Below are 16,175 nucleotides of genomic sequence, written 5' to 3' on the forward strand. Positions count from 1 at the left end.
CAGTAGAAACTAGAACCTACTGAGACATACCTCTCCCTGGAGCAGTATGTACACCACTGCAGTAGAAACTAGAACCCCTGTAGAAACTAGAACCCCCGTAGAAACTAGAACCGCCGTAGAAACTAGAACCCCCGTAGAAACTAGAAACCACATAGAAACTAGAACCGCAGTAGAAACTAGAACCGCAGTAGAAACTAGAACCACTGCAGTAGAAACTAGAACCACTGCAGTAGAAACTAGAACCACTGCAGGAGAAACTAGACCCACTGCAGTAGAAACTAGAACCACTGTAGAACTGGGATTTAAAGGGAGAAAATCTCCTTTAATCTTTAATGATCAAGGATTAAAGCCATACTCCTGAATGTTTGTTTTAGCCGAACAGCAGCCCCACTGAGTGGTTTGTCAATGCCATAAAGCTGAGCGATGGGGCTATGGTGGTCAAATTGTGGTCAAAAAGAATGACAAGATGTTATCCCTTTCTCGGTATGGACACAGTGTTGCAACACATCAACCTGCTACACAGTTACATTACTAAATATTTAACCTACTTCTCAATCCTCCTCATCCATTGTTGGCTGTAGCTCCCACAATAGCAAGTAAACACGTGTCATCATGTTTATTTGGGCCCGCTAGTCCTCTGGTATGTGTTGTGGAATGATTGGGATCCTCTGAATTCCAGGAACAAAGGGCTGGAGCAGGTCATTGGAGGGTTGTAAATCAGGGACAGACAGGAGGACCAGGGGGGTAGACAGGAGGACCAGGGGGGTGGACAGGCTGGCTTCTCTCAAACCTGTGGCCAGAGGCTAGGGGGAAGGATGAGGGGTAGAGGAGCATGGACGGTGTGTCTACACACACACACACACACACACACACACACACACACACACACACAAATGGCTAAGCGCCAGCCAAACCAAAGCATGTGGAAGCCTTAAGAATGAGTGTGCTCTCATACTCCCTTAAAAGAACTTTGCTTGAAAAACAAACAAGAAAAAAGTGGCAATAGTACTGTTTGTCCATCTTGAGATGCCGTAGCCAGTATACACTTCCTCAAAATGGTCAGAATTAATCTAAGATGATTTAGATTTTTGTTGCGTATTTGTACATCTAACTAATATGTTTGGTACAGTATTTGAAGTAAAAAAATGGAGCATGAAAACGAGTTGTCTAGCGTTGAATGACAACAAACACTTAATTGAAGAATCCCTACTGTTGACCAATAACCGACGAATGTGCGTAGATTTCGGCTCACGGCCTTCAGCTTGCCTCGAGATAATATTGTGTGCACGAACAGCAGAAAAAAACCTTGCCAAAGACCAAAATCAACAAAAACATCACAAAATGTCATCATAATATACAGTACCAGTCAAAAGTTTGGACAGACCTACTCATTCAAGGGTTTTTCTTTATTTTCATTATTTCATAGTTTTGATGTCTTCACTATTCTACAATGTAGAAAATAGAAACAAATAAATAAAAACCCTTGAATGAGTAGGTGTGTTTTTTGACTGATACTGTATGCACAAACTATTCCCAACTGTTTCAGATGGGAAGCATGAGAAGCGTTTATCCTCTCTGAAGACGTTTCATGTTGAGGGGAGGGTGGTGTGAGTGAGAGGGGGGTGTGGCATGCCTGTGGTCCAGTGTCACATGACGGGGTGAGGTGGGAGGGGCCGTGGGGTTCCTCGGTGACTGGACTGGCTCTCACTAGGGGGCTGCTCTTCAGCACGGGACAACACACACGGTGAGTTTGCGGTTCTGCCTCCCTCGCAGTGTGTACTGTGTGTGTGGTTTCCTTGTTCTCCCCTCTCTTTTTCTCTGCTTTTGTTTTTCTCCCTTCGTCTCTTCTAGTTTCCTGTTTGTCTGTGGTACAGTACTAGCTCGCTCTTTACTCTGCTGCCGCGGAGCACCACTACTGTGTGTGAGTGTGCCTCTTTCTGTGTTTATGTTAGTGTGTATTTGTTTGTCTTGATAGAAAGTTCCACTCAGATGTACTGAGGTATGACTGTAGAGGGGAATAGGCTTTTTGTGAAGTTTCTCTGTTGTACTGTACTCCTGAAACCCGGCATTGTTGCTGGTTCATCCTCTAGTTTTTCTCTGTTGTTCTGAGCTCTTGGGGGTTTGGGGGCGGAGCAGGGGAGCACAGAGTGGAGGGACGTGGGGGGGGTTCGAGGATATTAATTTTGTGTGTGTCTCTAACATGGCGTCTGCAGCTCCAGGGCCCTGTAATCAATCCTGGGAGGTGAGGGGGCTGTTTGCATAAACCACTGCTTCTCTGCTGCTGCCATGTTTCATTATGTTCCTCTGTTTCTGCTCTGGTTAGTTTCAGCTCTCCTTTCCCCTCGTTCCGTCTTTTCTCTAACTTTCCTCTAACGACATGATCCACACATGGGGCTGTGTAGTGCTGGACATTGATCCATGACATTGCTGTATTGCATACAGACCAGGTACAGAACATGGAGAGAGGCAGTGCAGACCAGGTACAGAACATGGAGAGAGGCAGTGCAGAGCAGTACAGTACATGGAGGGATTTCCAGACGTGGAAACATGTGGAAAGAGGCAGATACTTTTAGTATAGGGTGTGAGACCTGCTGTGAAGTCGTCTCCGGCAGCCTGTTCAAAATGAAAAGTAGTCCCTGTAGTTAAAATGATGGAGTGATGTGTCTGGAAGGTGGAGATGGATGACTCTATCTCTTTCATCCTCTCGCTCTTCTTTGATTGCATATTGCTGTTCTTATTGGCTGTCACAGTAAAAGCAGAACTATGGCACTGCTCTGACAATGGCTTCCCTCAACCTATGTTTTGTTTAAATATGTTTGACCCCAGCTATTTTACATAGGCATAGCTCACTGATATCAGACAGTTAAAAATAAACAGAATAACGCAACCGCTCTTCACCTTTTGAGTCAGTCAGATCTGATTCACACACACACTAGTTCAAAGGAGCTCTGTTTTCTGGACAGTTAGGGGCTCTGGTGCATTGCAAGGCGAGAACAGACACCTTGGCTCTTCAACAGCTGCTGACATTACCTCTGCATTCTCGTGTGAGTGTTAGATCCCCAGAGGTATGGTTCTGTCTGTAGTCATCCGTTAAGTGGGTCTACTATTATCTACTATTACATATTATTTCTTCACTTCTCCTTGGTCATGCGTTTACATACCATTATGACGGGTGGAGTATGACATGTAGCCATGTAATGTATGTCCTTGTCTCCTGAAATGGTATGTATGAGGTCAGTGGTTTTAGTTCTGAAATGGTATGTATGAGATGATGAGGTCTGTGGTTTTAGTTCTGAAATGGTATGTATGAGATAATGAAGTCAGTGGTTTTAGTTCTGAAATGGTATGTATGAGATGATGAGGTCTGTGGTTTTAGTTCTGAAATGGTATGTATGAGATGATGAGGTCTGTGGTTTTAGTTCTGAAATGGTATGTATGAGATAATGAGGTCTGTGGTTTTAGTTCTGAAATGGTATGTATGAGATAATGAAGTCAGTGGTTTTAGTTCTGAAATGGTATGTATGAGATAATGAGGTCTGTGGTTTTAGTTCTGAAATGGTATGTATGAGATAATGAGGTCTGTGGTTATAGTTCTGAAATGGTATGTATGAGATAATGAGGTCTGTGGTTTTAGTTCTGAAATGGTATGTATGAGGTCTGTGGTTTTAGTTCTGAAATGGTATGTATGAGATAATGAGGTCTGTGGTTTTAGTTCTGAAATGGTATGTATGAGGTCTGTGGTTTTAGTTCTGAAATGGTATGTATGAGATAATGAAGTCAGTGGTTTTAGTTCTGAAATGGTGTGTATGAGATAATGAGGTCTGTGGTTTTAGTTCTGAAATGGTATGTATGAGATAATGAAGTCAGTGGTTTTAGTTCTGAAATGGTATGTATGAGATGATGAGGTCTGTGGTTTTAGTTCTGAAATGGTATGTATGAGATAATGAAGTCAGTGGTTTTAGTTCTGAAATGGTATGTATGAGATAATGAGGTCTGTGGTTTTAGTTCTGAAATGGTATGTATGAGATAATGAGGTCTGTGGTTTTAGTTCTGAAATGGTATGTATGAGATGATGAGGTCTGTGGTTTTAGTTCTGAAATGGTATGTATGAGATGATGAGGTCTGTGGTTTTAGTTCTGAAATGGTATGTATGAGATGATGAGGTCTGTGGTTTTAGTTCTGAAATGGTATGTGTGAGATGATGAGGTCTGTGGTTTTAGTTCTGAAATGGTATGTATGAGATAATGAGGTCTGTGGTTTTAGTTCCAGTGAAGGACAGTGGGTCTAGGAAGGAAGAAGGGAAGGGGTGCAGACTGGTGTGTATTTCATAGAGCAAGGACGATGCAACTAACATTACTGGTACCGACCCAACCAACCATTTATCGAGGGCATTTTACAGCTATAAATAGCCTTTACAAGAGGAATGTGAAGTTTTGAAATGAATTATGTCAACAAATATGGGCGATTTCTAACCGGACAACATTTAAAAATAGTAGTAGTTTAAAGGCCAATATAAACAAGTAACTGATGCACATTGTTATGAATTTAGCATTATCGGAATAATTCAGTAAATGTAGCGTGATATGGATTTGTGTCTCTCTCCCAGCTCTAGTACTTCTGGGATATATGTGTGTGTATAAGGAGGGGTAGAAGGGACTTGATGCGGATTAAGGAGGGGTGCAGAATAGCAGGTTTAGGGAGAGTTGAGGGGTTGGTCATCTCTTTCTGTCTGCAGTGATGGATAGATTGGGGTCTACTGTTGATCACTGTGCTGATGGAATGATGAACTGCTGTGTGTGTGTGTTGACTAGGGCCCACTGTATTAAAGGAATGATGATCTGCTGTGTGTGTGTGTGTGTGTGTTGACTAGGGCCCACTGTATTAAAGGAATGATCGACAGCACAGTGGATGTGTAGAGGTCCTCACACTGAGAGACTGAGTGTCTGTAGACATGTAGCACCAACGTCACTTTGACTGGTATTGACATCTTCCCAGTATCACTTTACTCTGACCAGACTGTCATGAGATCCATGTAACACATCTAGATGACATCTAGATGACATCTGTCTGAAGCCTTATTTATTCACCGTTGACATCACCTCCATAACACATACTAGGGCTGGGAATTGCCAGGGACCTCACCATACGATATTATCATGAAACTTATGTGCCAGTACAATATGTATTCTGATTCTCTCCATTCAGTATGTATTCTGATTCTCTCCATTCAGTATGTATTTCGATTCTCTCCATTCAGTATGTATTCTGATTCTCTCCATTCAGTATGTATTCCGATTCTCTCCATTCAGTATGTATTCTGATTCTCTCCATTCAGTATGTATTCTGATTCTCTCCATTCAGTATGTATTCTGATTCTCTCTATTCAGTATGTATTCTGATTCTCTCCATTCAGTATGTATTCTGATTCTCTCCATTCAGTATGTATTCTGATTCTCTCCATTCAGTATGTATTCTGATTCTCTCCATTCAGTATGTATTCTGATTCTCTCCATTCAGTATGTATTCTGATTCTCTCCATTCAGTATGTATTCTGATTCTCTCCATTCAGTATGTATTCCGATTCTCTCCATTCAGTATGTATTCTGATTCTCTCCATTCAGTATGTATTGCGATTCTCTCCATTCAGTATGTATTGCGATTCTCTCCATTCAGTATGTATTGCGATTCTCTCCATTCAGTATGTATTCTGATTCTCTCCATTCAGTATGTATTCTGATTCTCTCCATTCAGTATGTATTCCGATTCTCTCCATTCAGTATGTATTCCGATTCTCTCCATTCAGTATGTATTCCGATTCTCTCCATTCAGTATATATTGCGATTCTCTCCATTCAGTATGTATTCCGATTCTCTCCATTCAGTATGTATTCGATTCTCTCCATTCAGTATGTATTGCGATTCTCTCCATTCAGTATATATTGCGATTCAATTATGATTGCGTGTTCCAAACATATTGCTCACCATATGTCTGCTGAGGGACAAGAGAGCCATGAGAACATGTGTTGATCAGTGATGGAAATTAAAGTCCAGTCCAGAGGTAGCGTGTCATAATACACCAAGCTGCATGATTTGGGTTGCTAAGGTGTTTTAGCACAACTCTGTTGAAAGCAGTCCTCTCCCTAATTCTCTCCCCGAGGTTATTTCTCTCTGTAGTCGTACCAGTGACTCGGGCAGAGAGGTCAGTCAAAGGTCAGATTCTGGAACCCTGCGCCCCAACACTAGCTGTCAGAGAACAATTCCACACTGATACACTAAGACCTCAGCAAAACAAACAACCGGCAATAGCATGACCTGTAATAGGCTACTGCTAATTATTTTTATTTTTTTCACCTTTATTTAACCAGGTAGGCTAGTTGAGAACAAGTTCTCATTTGCAACTGTGACCTGGCCAAGATAAAGCATAGCAATTCTACACATACAACAACACAGAGTTACACATGGAATAAATAAAACATATAGTCAATAATACAGTCGAAAAAATAAAACATAAAGTATATATACAGTGAGTGCAAATTAGGTCAAATAAGGGAGTTAAGGCAATAAATAGGCCATGGTGGCGAAATAATTACAATATAGCAATTAAACACTGGAATGGTAGATGTGCAGAAGATGAATGTGCAAATAGAGATACTGGGGTGCAAAGGAGCAAGATAAATAAATGAATACTGTATGAGGATTAGGTAGGTAGATAGATGGGCTGTTTACAGATGGGCTATGTACAGGTGCAGTGATCTGTGAGCTTCTCTGACAGCTGGTGCTTAAAGCTAGTGAGGGAGATATGAGTCTCCAACTTCAGAGTTTTGTGCAGTTCGTTCCAGTCATTGGCAGCAGAGAACTGGAAGGAAAGACGACCAAAGGAGGAATTGGCTTTGGGGGTGACCAGTGAGATATTCCTGCTGGAGCGTGTGCTACGAGTGGGTGCTGCTATGGTGACCAGTGAGCTGAGATAAGGCGGGGCTTTACCTAGCAGAGACTTGTAGATGACCTGTAGCCAGTGGATTTGGCGACGAGTATGAAGCGAGGGCCAGCCAACGAGAGCATACAGGTTGCAATGGTGGGTAGTATATGGGGCTTTGGTGTCAAAACGGATGGCACTGTGATAGACTGCATCCAGTTTGTTGAGTAGAGTGTTGGAGGCTATTTTATAGATGACATCACCGAAGTCGAGGATCGGTAGGATGGTCAGTTTTACGAGGGTATGTTTGGCAGCATGAGTGAAGGATGCTTTGTTGCGATATAGGAAGCCAATTCTAGATTTAATTTACGATAGGAGATGCTTAATGTGAGTCTGGAAGGAGAGTTTACAGGTTAACCAGACACCTAGGTATTTGTAGTTGTCCACATATTCTAAGTCAGAGCCGTCCAGAGTAGTGATGTTGGACAGGCGGGCAGGTGCAGGCAGCGATCGGTAGAAGATCATGCATTTAGTTTTCCCTGCATTTAAGAGCAGTTGGAGGCCACGGAAGGAGAGTTGTATGGCATTGAAGTTTGTCTGGAGGGTTGTTAACACAGTCAACACAGTTAATGCTGCTGGCTAATGGCTCGTTCTCTTAGCTTCTCTGAAAAAGGCTCATAGATAATATCATTAGATGGACCTTGTTACAATTAACATTAGTCTAATAATGACTGAGGCAGAAACAGAATGGTAACTAGGCAGAAAAGGCAGAAACAGAATGGTAACTACGTGGAAACAGAATGGTAACTAGGCAGAAAAGGCAGAAACAGAATGGTAACTAGGTGGAAACAGAATGGTAAACAGTCAGGCAGGTTACAATTGTGTAGGTTCGGGCTAAAGACGCGTCTTAACTGAAAATGTAAAGATTTTAATTTTGAAGTGGACTCTTTCACTTCCATTTGAAGCTGTCTTGCTAACTCCCATAGTCAAACATGATTGGCATGACAATGGCCATAGTAGTTAGCTACACAGCACAGACTGATCTGGGAACAGGCTAAGAGCTGGTGTCGCAGGAGGAATCTACAGTTGGTGTAAAAAGATCCTGCTCAACATAATGAGGAAATGGTCCTATGCATACTTTCACCAGACTATGCTGCATATCTGACCTGACTCTGCATCGATGTGTGTTTATGTGTGTTTATGTTACACAGGTAGATAATGTCCCTGTGTTGTGTAGGCAGTTAGGGGTCGTTGCGTTGTCTGTTTTCTGTCAGAAACAGTGACGGGTCAGATAATGAGACAGATAACAGCACTGCAGCATGACTGAATGAACCCCTCTGTCTGTCTAACATCCCTCTGAAACACTCTGACTCTATCACTGGGAGTCTGTGGTAGGTATGGGGTGCCGTTTGTCAAGTTACATGTTTTGATGTAGGTTTTATCAGGTCGATGCACATTGTTACAATCTGAAGACGATTACACCTTGAAAATATGTTGGAGTGTTAGAACATGCTCTCTTCGTCGTTTTATGTCTTTATTGTCCATACATTTTTAAATGAGTGTCTGAGATTGTGTCGTGTTTTGGGCATACAGATGTGTTTGGTAAACAACTCTACACACACAGCAGTACATATCCCCAGCATCAGGTGACAACATCTGCTTTCACAGCCCTGTGGGGTCGTAGGCCACATTCTCAGGAGACCAGAAATGGAGAGGACCCTGGGAAACGGGCTTGGCTACACAAACACACCCGCATATAAGCACAACACTTCCCCGGTTCATTTTGGGGCTTCGCTTTGGGTCTGGCTAGGGGGTATTTGTACCATAATGCAGAGTAATGCCTGGTCTTACTGGCTGGCCTCCGTACTGCTGTGTCAGCCTCTGTCATATGACGGTGACTCATCATGTGTGCACTGTACCTGACAATGGCTTCTCTGTCCCAGGATTTGATGGCTCATATGCAGTGTTGATGATGCCAGGCTTTCTTTTATTCTTCACATGCATTGTCATCTCTTCCCCTCTTTCCTCTCTTTCCTCCCAGGTTCTTGACCTGAGAAATTCATAGGAAGAATGAAACCAGGACTCGGTCACAACTAGTTGGACTTTCGACTGTTAGAGGAAGTCTGTTTTCTGATTTCTTGATTAATAATAGTTTGGAGTAGCGTATTCAATTTGCTTTAGAAAGGAGCTTATGGACAAAATGTCATTGTGAACATGTAGACTGAGAGATGGCTACTCACTCTGGCTATTACCATAAAGCTGTAGACGACAGGCGAACTATCTTCTGCCCTCTTTATGGATCCCTCTTTCTTTCTCTTGTTCTCTCTCTCATGGGTCTCGGAATGTGGAGAAAAAGTACACTCAGTACACTTTTTATGAGTACCCCCCCCCCCCCCTCCTCCCCCCATGTCATATCAGTTAGGGGAGGAATGATGTCATAAACATATAACTTAATTTGCATAGTCAGCACTTCATTTACATAGTCCCAAATAGATGGTTTGTTGATGTTCAACTAACTGTCAACATATCAACTAACCGCAGCCCTAACCTTTTGATTAACATCATCTGACAAATGGTGAACATATCACATTGGGTTTAAAAACTGAAATAATTAGTGTTTGCACCAATTGGACTAGTTTAGGTAATGTAGTTATTTCCTGTTTTACAACATGTTCTCCCTCCTGAAGACACAATGTGCAGTAGATGCAGGGCTAGATTATAGACGGTGTAGGACAGGTGTCAAACATATGGATCTGGCCTGCGGGGGGGCATAACACACTTTTTGGGAATATTTTAGGGCCTGTTTGTAGTTAGCTGGCTGTTAAGTGGGAATGCCCCAAGCTATGCATGGAGAGAGTAAATCACATCTATTCCCCTCTCCGCTCTTCTCCTGTCTATTCCTCTCCTCTCTCTGGTATTGGGACTTCTGTCTTTATTTACAGAGCAAAGGAACTGCATACTCTGCAATGACAGACAAAACAACATTCTTTATGGGCCATAATTGAAACCAGGAGCACAACAATTCCAGTAAATCTGGAAAAGTATTTTTATTTTTTTGTGGGAATTCTAAAAGCCTTTTTCTGTGGATTCTTACGAAATGCATTTTTCATGCCAATTTCATATCGAAATGAAGGAAATCTCTATTTAATTTCAGGTTGACACACCCCTTCACAGCAACAACCTGGTTGAAGAGTTTCAAGGGATAGGAGAGCCCACTGGAGTTGGAATCTGGGGATGATTAGATGCCCATAAATGGAGAAGACACATTTCAGTTGAATGCATTCAGTTGTACAACTGACTAGGTATCCCCCTTTCCATGATAAAATGATGAGGGCCAGGTTGGGAATTTAGCCATGACATCAGGGTTAACACCCTTACTCTTACAATGAGTGTCACCTAAATAAAGTCATTTTAATGACATGTCCTCTTCTCTTTGCAGTGCCATGAGATCTTTAATAACCACAGTGAGTCAGGCCATCTGGTTAACATTTTTTATTTTATTAAAAAAAACTTTATCTCGGCAAGTCAGTTAAGAACAAATTCTTATTTACAATGATGGCCTACACCGGCCAAACCCGGACGACGCTGTTCCAATTGTGCGCCGCCCTATGGGATTCACAATCACGGCCGGTTGTGATACAACCTGGATTCGAACCAGGGTGTCTGTAGTGACGCCTCTAGCACTGAGACACAATGCCTTAGACTGCTGCGCCACTCGGGAAAGACTGCCATCCGAAAGACTGCCATCCAAAAGACTGTCATCTGAAAGACTGCCATCTGAAAGACTGCACATCCCATTCTAAAGAGGAATGTAGCCTATGTAATGTAATCCACTCAATTCCAGGAAATGATCATTAGAGGGATCCATCCATGACAACATATTGCCTCCACAGTGAACCTTGTGGTCCCACTGATTGCTGCTGACTGTTACTATTCAACTGACATCTGTTCTACTCTGAAACATTGATAACTCTCCCTACGAATACCCTGTTTATAATGCATTACAATCACATAAAGCTTCATGTGCCATGCATAATGCTTAATAACTACATAGACTGTTCATAACCATTTTATAATTGGAGAGGTAGAGATGAAACAGGATCATCTTCACTTGGACTCATATCTACAATCTGCTTGGCTGACAGTTTGTGGCTTATTAGGTTTGGTTTTATCCTGAAGGTGGTTTTGTTGTCAGCTAGCAAACACAGTGATAATGTGGATGTTGTCCACATTCTGGGAAACCGACTGGAACCATACTCAATGAATGACATGTTTGTAAAGTTGAGACACACACAACCCTCATCCATTCCTCTGTTTTTCTTGTCTGGTTAACTGGTCCTTCTCTCCCTGTCCCCGTGTGATAATGTGCTGCTAATGTCTCCCAGCTGTTTAGGTGAAATGGCCAACCAGACGTTCTAACTAATGAAAGGGTCAAGGGTCATTTCAGATTTATAGGGTCATTTTCCAAAAAGCACTCAGACACCTATGTTTCGGCGCTGCACAGCAGGCCAAGGCATCCCTGAATAATAATAACGACATCCAATCAGTTCCATGTTATGCACTTTGGCAAGACATATTGGCTGACATACTGTAGAGCCCTCAAACTCAACTCTGGACCTCGAAGCCAGTTTCACTGCTTTTTGTTCCCCTCTAACCAGGGACTGATTTAGACCTGGAACACCAGGTATGTGCATTTAATTATCAGGTAGAACAGAAAACCAGCAGGCCCCGGACATCATAGGGTAAGAGTTGAATACCCCTGCTATCGAGTTTTTAGAGTTAGTTTACTTCATTTCCAGGTCTCCTTGTAGTAAGGTTTTAACCTCTAGGGATTTGATCGTGGTTAAACAAAAAGGCTACATTTACTTCACAAAGTTGCACAACGTTTTAGCAGTGTAGTCAGACAGAAAGGTTGTCTGGCCCTCTTGTATGTGCTGTTGGTTGGTAGTGTACCTAGTGTCATCGGGTTCATGAGCTGTCAACGTACAAAGCTAGGGTTGTTAGAATCCTTTGAATCGTGATACTGGTATCGTCCCAGCCCTAATCCCTGCATCGTTCGTATAGTGTCACCCTCTAAACCCTCAAAACTAGACGTTTCTTAACAACCAGGAATGGGAGATTAGTGTGTGTTTCTATTTACTTCTTGTTAAACAGGCCCAAACACAGCCAAGACGTACCCAGCTCTCTGGCTCCCTGTAGAGGGAACAGACGGGTACATGTGTAACAGTATAACTTTAGACCGTCCCCTCGCCCATACCCGAGCGCGAACCAGGGACCCTCTGCACACATCAACAACAGTTACCCACGAAGCATCGTTACCCATCGCTCCACAAAAGCTGCAGCCCTTGCAGAGCAAGGGGAACCACTACTTCAAGGTCTCAGAGCAAGTGACGTCACCGATTGAAACGCTATTTAGCGCGGACCACCGCTAACTAGCTAGCTGTTTCACATCCGTTACACATGTATGGCCCATCCTCCCAAAGGGGTGCTGCAGTGTCCCCTGAAGAGGGAAGGAAAAAGAGACAATCTGTGACTCTTATTTAACGAAGGGAGGGTCGAGACACTGTCACCTTGTTAACCATGATCCTTCACTCCTCACCTTGCAGAGCATGTTGTAACACTCATCATAGCAGTTCTGTACCATGGTCAGATAGTTATGCCCCATCCTCTCCAAAGGGGTTCTGCAGTGTCCCCTGATGCTAAGGGAAAGGGCTGAGCAGTGACTCTATTTGGGATGGACACTGCATCGTCTTGTCTCTGTAACCATGGAGATGAGCCATTGCACTTCACCTCACTCAATGAGTCTTTTACATCAGTCAGAGCCTTTTGTAAGTAACTCTGTTTACAGTACGTGACTGGCATGTGAGGTTAGCTGGATATATAGTACCAGTCAAAAGTTTGGACACACCTACTCATTCAAGGGTTTTTCTTTATTTCACTATTTTCTGCATTGTAGAATAATAGTGAAGACATCAAAACTATGAAATAACAAATAACACAATAATGTTGTAACCAAAAAAGTGTTAAACAAATATTTTAGATTTGAAATTCTTCAAAGTAGCCACCCTTTGCCTTGATGACAGCTTTGCACACTCTTGGCATTCTCTCAACCAGCTTCATGAGGTAGTCACCTGGAATGCATTTCAATTAACAGGTGTGCCTTAAGTTATTTTGTGGAATTTCTTTCCTTAATGTGTTTGAGTCAATCAGTTGTGTTGTGACATGGTAGGGGTGGTATACAGAAAATAGCCCTATTTGGTAAAAGACCAAGTCCATATTATGGCAAGAACTGCTCAAATAAGCAAAGAGAAACGACAGTACATCATTACTTTGACATTAAGGTCAGTCTATCCGGAAAATGTCAAGAACTTTGAACGTTTCTTTAAGTGCAGTCACAAAAACCATCAGGCGCTATGATGAAACTGGCTCTCATGAGGACCGCCACAGGAAAGGAAGACCCAGAGTTACCTCTGCTACAGAGGATAAGTTCATAAGAGTTACCAGCCTCAGAAAATGCAGCCCAAATAAATGCTTCACAGAGTTCAAGTAACAGACATAACTCATTGTCAACTGTTCAGAGGAGACTGAGTGAATCAGGCCTTCATGGTTGAATTGCTGCAAAGAAACCACTATTAAAGGACACCAATAAGAAGAAGAGACTTGCTTGGGCCAAGAAACACGAGCAATATACTTTAGACCAGTGGAAATCTGTCCTTTGGTCAGAGTCCAAATTTTAGATTTTTGGTTCCAACCACCGTGTCTTTGTGAGAGGCAGAGTAGCTAACCCATCTGGTTTGCGCTTAGTGGGACTATCATTTGATTTTCAACAGGACAATAACCCAAAACACACCTCCAGGCTGTGTACGTGCTATTTGACCAAGAAGGGGAGTGATGGAGTGCTGCATCAGATGACCTGGCCTCCACAATCACCCGACCTCAACCCAATTGAGATGGTTTGGAATGGGTTGGACCGCGGAGTGAAGGAAAAGCAGCCAACAAGTGCTCAGCATATGTGGGAACTCCTTCAAGACTGTTGGAAAAGCATTCCAGGTGAAGAATTGGTTCCTGGTTGAGAGTGCCCAGAGTGCACAAAGCTGTCATCAAGGCAAAGGGTGGCTACTTTGAAGAATCTCAAATATATTCTGATTTGTTAAACACTTTTTTGGTTACTACATGATTCCGTATGTGGTGTTTCATAGTTTTGATGTCTTCACTATTATTCTACAATGTAGAAAATAGTCCAAATAAAGAAAAACCCTGTACTGTACTGTAGATAGCCTGGTGACCAGGTCTGTTTGTGCTTCAGCCAACTCCTCAGTCATCCTCTCTTCTACTGTATGCCATGACAACACACATGACAGAAGAGTTGGCTGAAGCACAAACATTCTGGTCACCAGATCTATCTATGACCAACCACACTCCTATACGCCAGTCAAGAACAGTAAGCACAGGGTAGAGCCAGGTATTGGAAGTTACAATAGTGACATGTTGATCAGTATTATTCTGTACCTGTTGCAGTGGAAACTACTAGAGGAGAGGGTGACTGGTGTCTGGACCAGGATGGGGAAGTGGTGTGGAGGCCAGTTGGAGCTAGTTCCCTATAGGCTAGGTGTGTCTCTAACTCTGCCCGTTTCTATAGAAACATTTACTTTGACATCATACTCAATTCACAAGACTTTTCTTTTGAAAACAGACTGGTATCAAGTGTTCCGTGAACAAGATATACCAGCATATTATCTTCCTACCAGAACCTGGTGTAGTAGTCTTTACAGTGAACTCTGGGATTTTCCTGAGTTTCTCTCTTCAGTGTTGTTGTTATCGGAGTTGTAACTAGCTGGAGGGAGGGGGGATGGAATCTTGATGGCTGTAAAATTCTTGGCAGCCTGCCCTTGTGGCTCCAAGCGAGGATCTGACTGTCCTCCTCGTGTGTGTGTGTGTGTGTGTGTGTTTGTCAGTCATCCTTAATAGCACTGTTGATTCCAGAGTTGTGAGTAGGTCAGGTTTCAGGTTTTCACTCTCTCATCATCAGCAGGACACACCATATTAAACAATATGCCTGGTGATCAGACACCACCCAGCATACATAGTTAACTTGAGTTAGAATCTGCAGGGGGGTCCTCCTGTAACTCAGGAAAATATACAGAATATTATTCTATGAATGTATATGAGTCCTGCGGTGGTCAGACAAACATGTACTGTGTATCTAACCCTCAGTAGAGACTGTTTACTTCAATATGACTGTTGAGTAAGTGTGTGACTGCAGAAGGCTCTGGGTGGTGCTGAAACACGGTTGGTTCAGTACTTCAGAAGGCCCCGGGTGGTGCTGAAACACAGTTGGTTCAGTACTTCAAAAGGCTCTGGGTGGTGCTGAAACACAGTTGGTTCAGTACTTCAAAAGGCTCTGGGTGGTGCTGAAACACAGTTGGTTCAGTACTTCAGAAGGCCCCGGGTGGGGCTGAAACACGGTTGAACAAACACGGTTTGTTCAGACTACTGTGTGGCTCTAGCCCGGGTCTAGCTAAGTTATGTCTAGCTAGTAACTAGCTCCTCACAGCTGTGTAGAAAACCATCCTTCCAACTCCTTCACTTGTTTCTGATGACACAGCAATATGGTTCTGCTATATGTTTAGTGTAGTATACTAACTGTATAAGTTGGTTACTTGAATGTGTCAGGTTTTTGTTATCTTGCTACTTTAAATTATTTTCTTTATTTCACAGTAGGAAGCTCATGTAATGTGTCCAGTATATTTCAAAGATACATGATCACACGAGAGGAAATAAATGGTTTATCCACTTGTACTGACATGTATTTCTCTCTCCCTCTCTCCTCAGAGTCAGAGGTCACTACCAGCTACAGCAGTAGAGCCATGTCTGAGGTGGCTGTGCCCGAGATGATGATGCCGACCCCGGCGGTGCCCGCAGCGTGCCAGGTGGAGAAGACTGTGCCAGGTCCTGGCATGGGGGACTTCAGCTATGTGGGCATCGATGCCATCCTGGAACAGATGCGGAGAAAGGCCATGAAACAGGGCTTCGAGCTCAACATCATGGTAGTGGGTGAGTTAACATGGAGAGAGAGAACACACCCACACAAACAGATCAACATCATGGTAGTGGGTGAGTTAACATGAAGAGAGAGAACACACCCACACAAACAGATCAACATCATGGTAGTGGGTGAGTTAACATGGAGAGAGAGAACACACCCACACAAACACATCAACATCATGGTAGTGGGTGAGTTAACATGAAGAGAGAGAACA

General features: G+C 42.9%; 1 protein-coding gene across 11 annotated transcripts in view; it reads left to right on the forward strand.

Annotated features, from left to right (window-relative positions):
- The window catches only part of LOC110516540 (septin-9), a 153,462-nt gene that overhangs the window by 106,355 nt on the left and 30,932 nt on the right, over window positions 1-16,175 (forward strand). For 8 of the 11 annotated variants that reach the window (XM_036941638.2, XM_090197184.1, XM_036941643.2 and 5 more), the window contains one exon: window positions 15,748-15,969. In XM_036941638.2, the coding sequence (XP_036797533.1) occupies window positions 15,748-15,969 (222 nt within the window). Of the gene's footprint in view, window positions 1-1,520; window positions 1,922-10,069; window positions 10,218-15,747; window positions 15,970-16,175 lie in introns of those variants that run through there. The other 3 variants (XM_036941644.2, XM_036941645.2, XM_090197186.1) reach the window with 3 other exon arrangements.

The sequence above is a fragment of the Oncorhynchus mykiss genome, chromosome 13 (genome assembly GCF_057628025.1).
Source record: "Oncorhynchus mykiss isolate SJ-2025 chromosome 13, ASM5762802v1, whole genome shotgun sequence".
Lineage (NCBI taxonomy): Eukaryota > Metazoa > Chordata > Actinopteri > Salmoniformes > Salmonidae > Oncorhynchus > Oncorhynchus mykiss.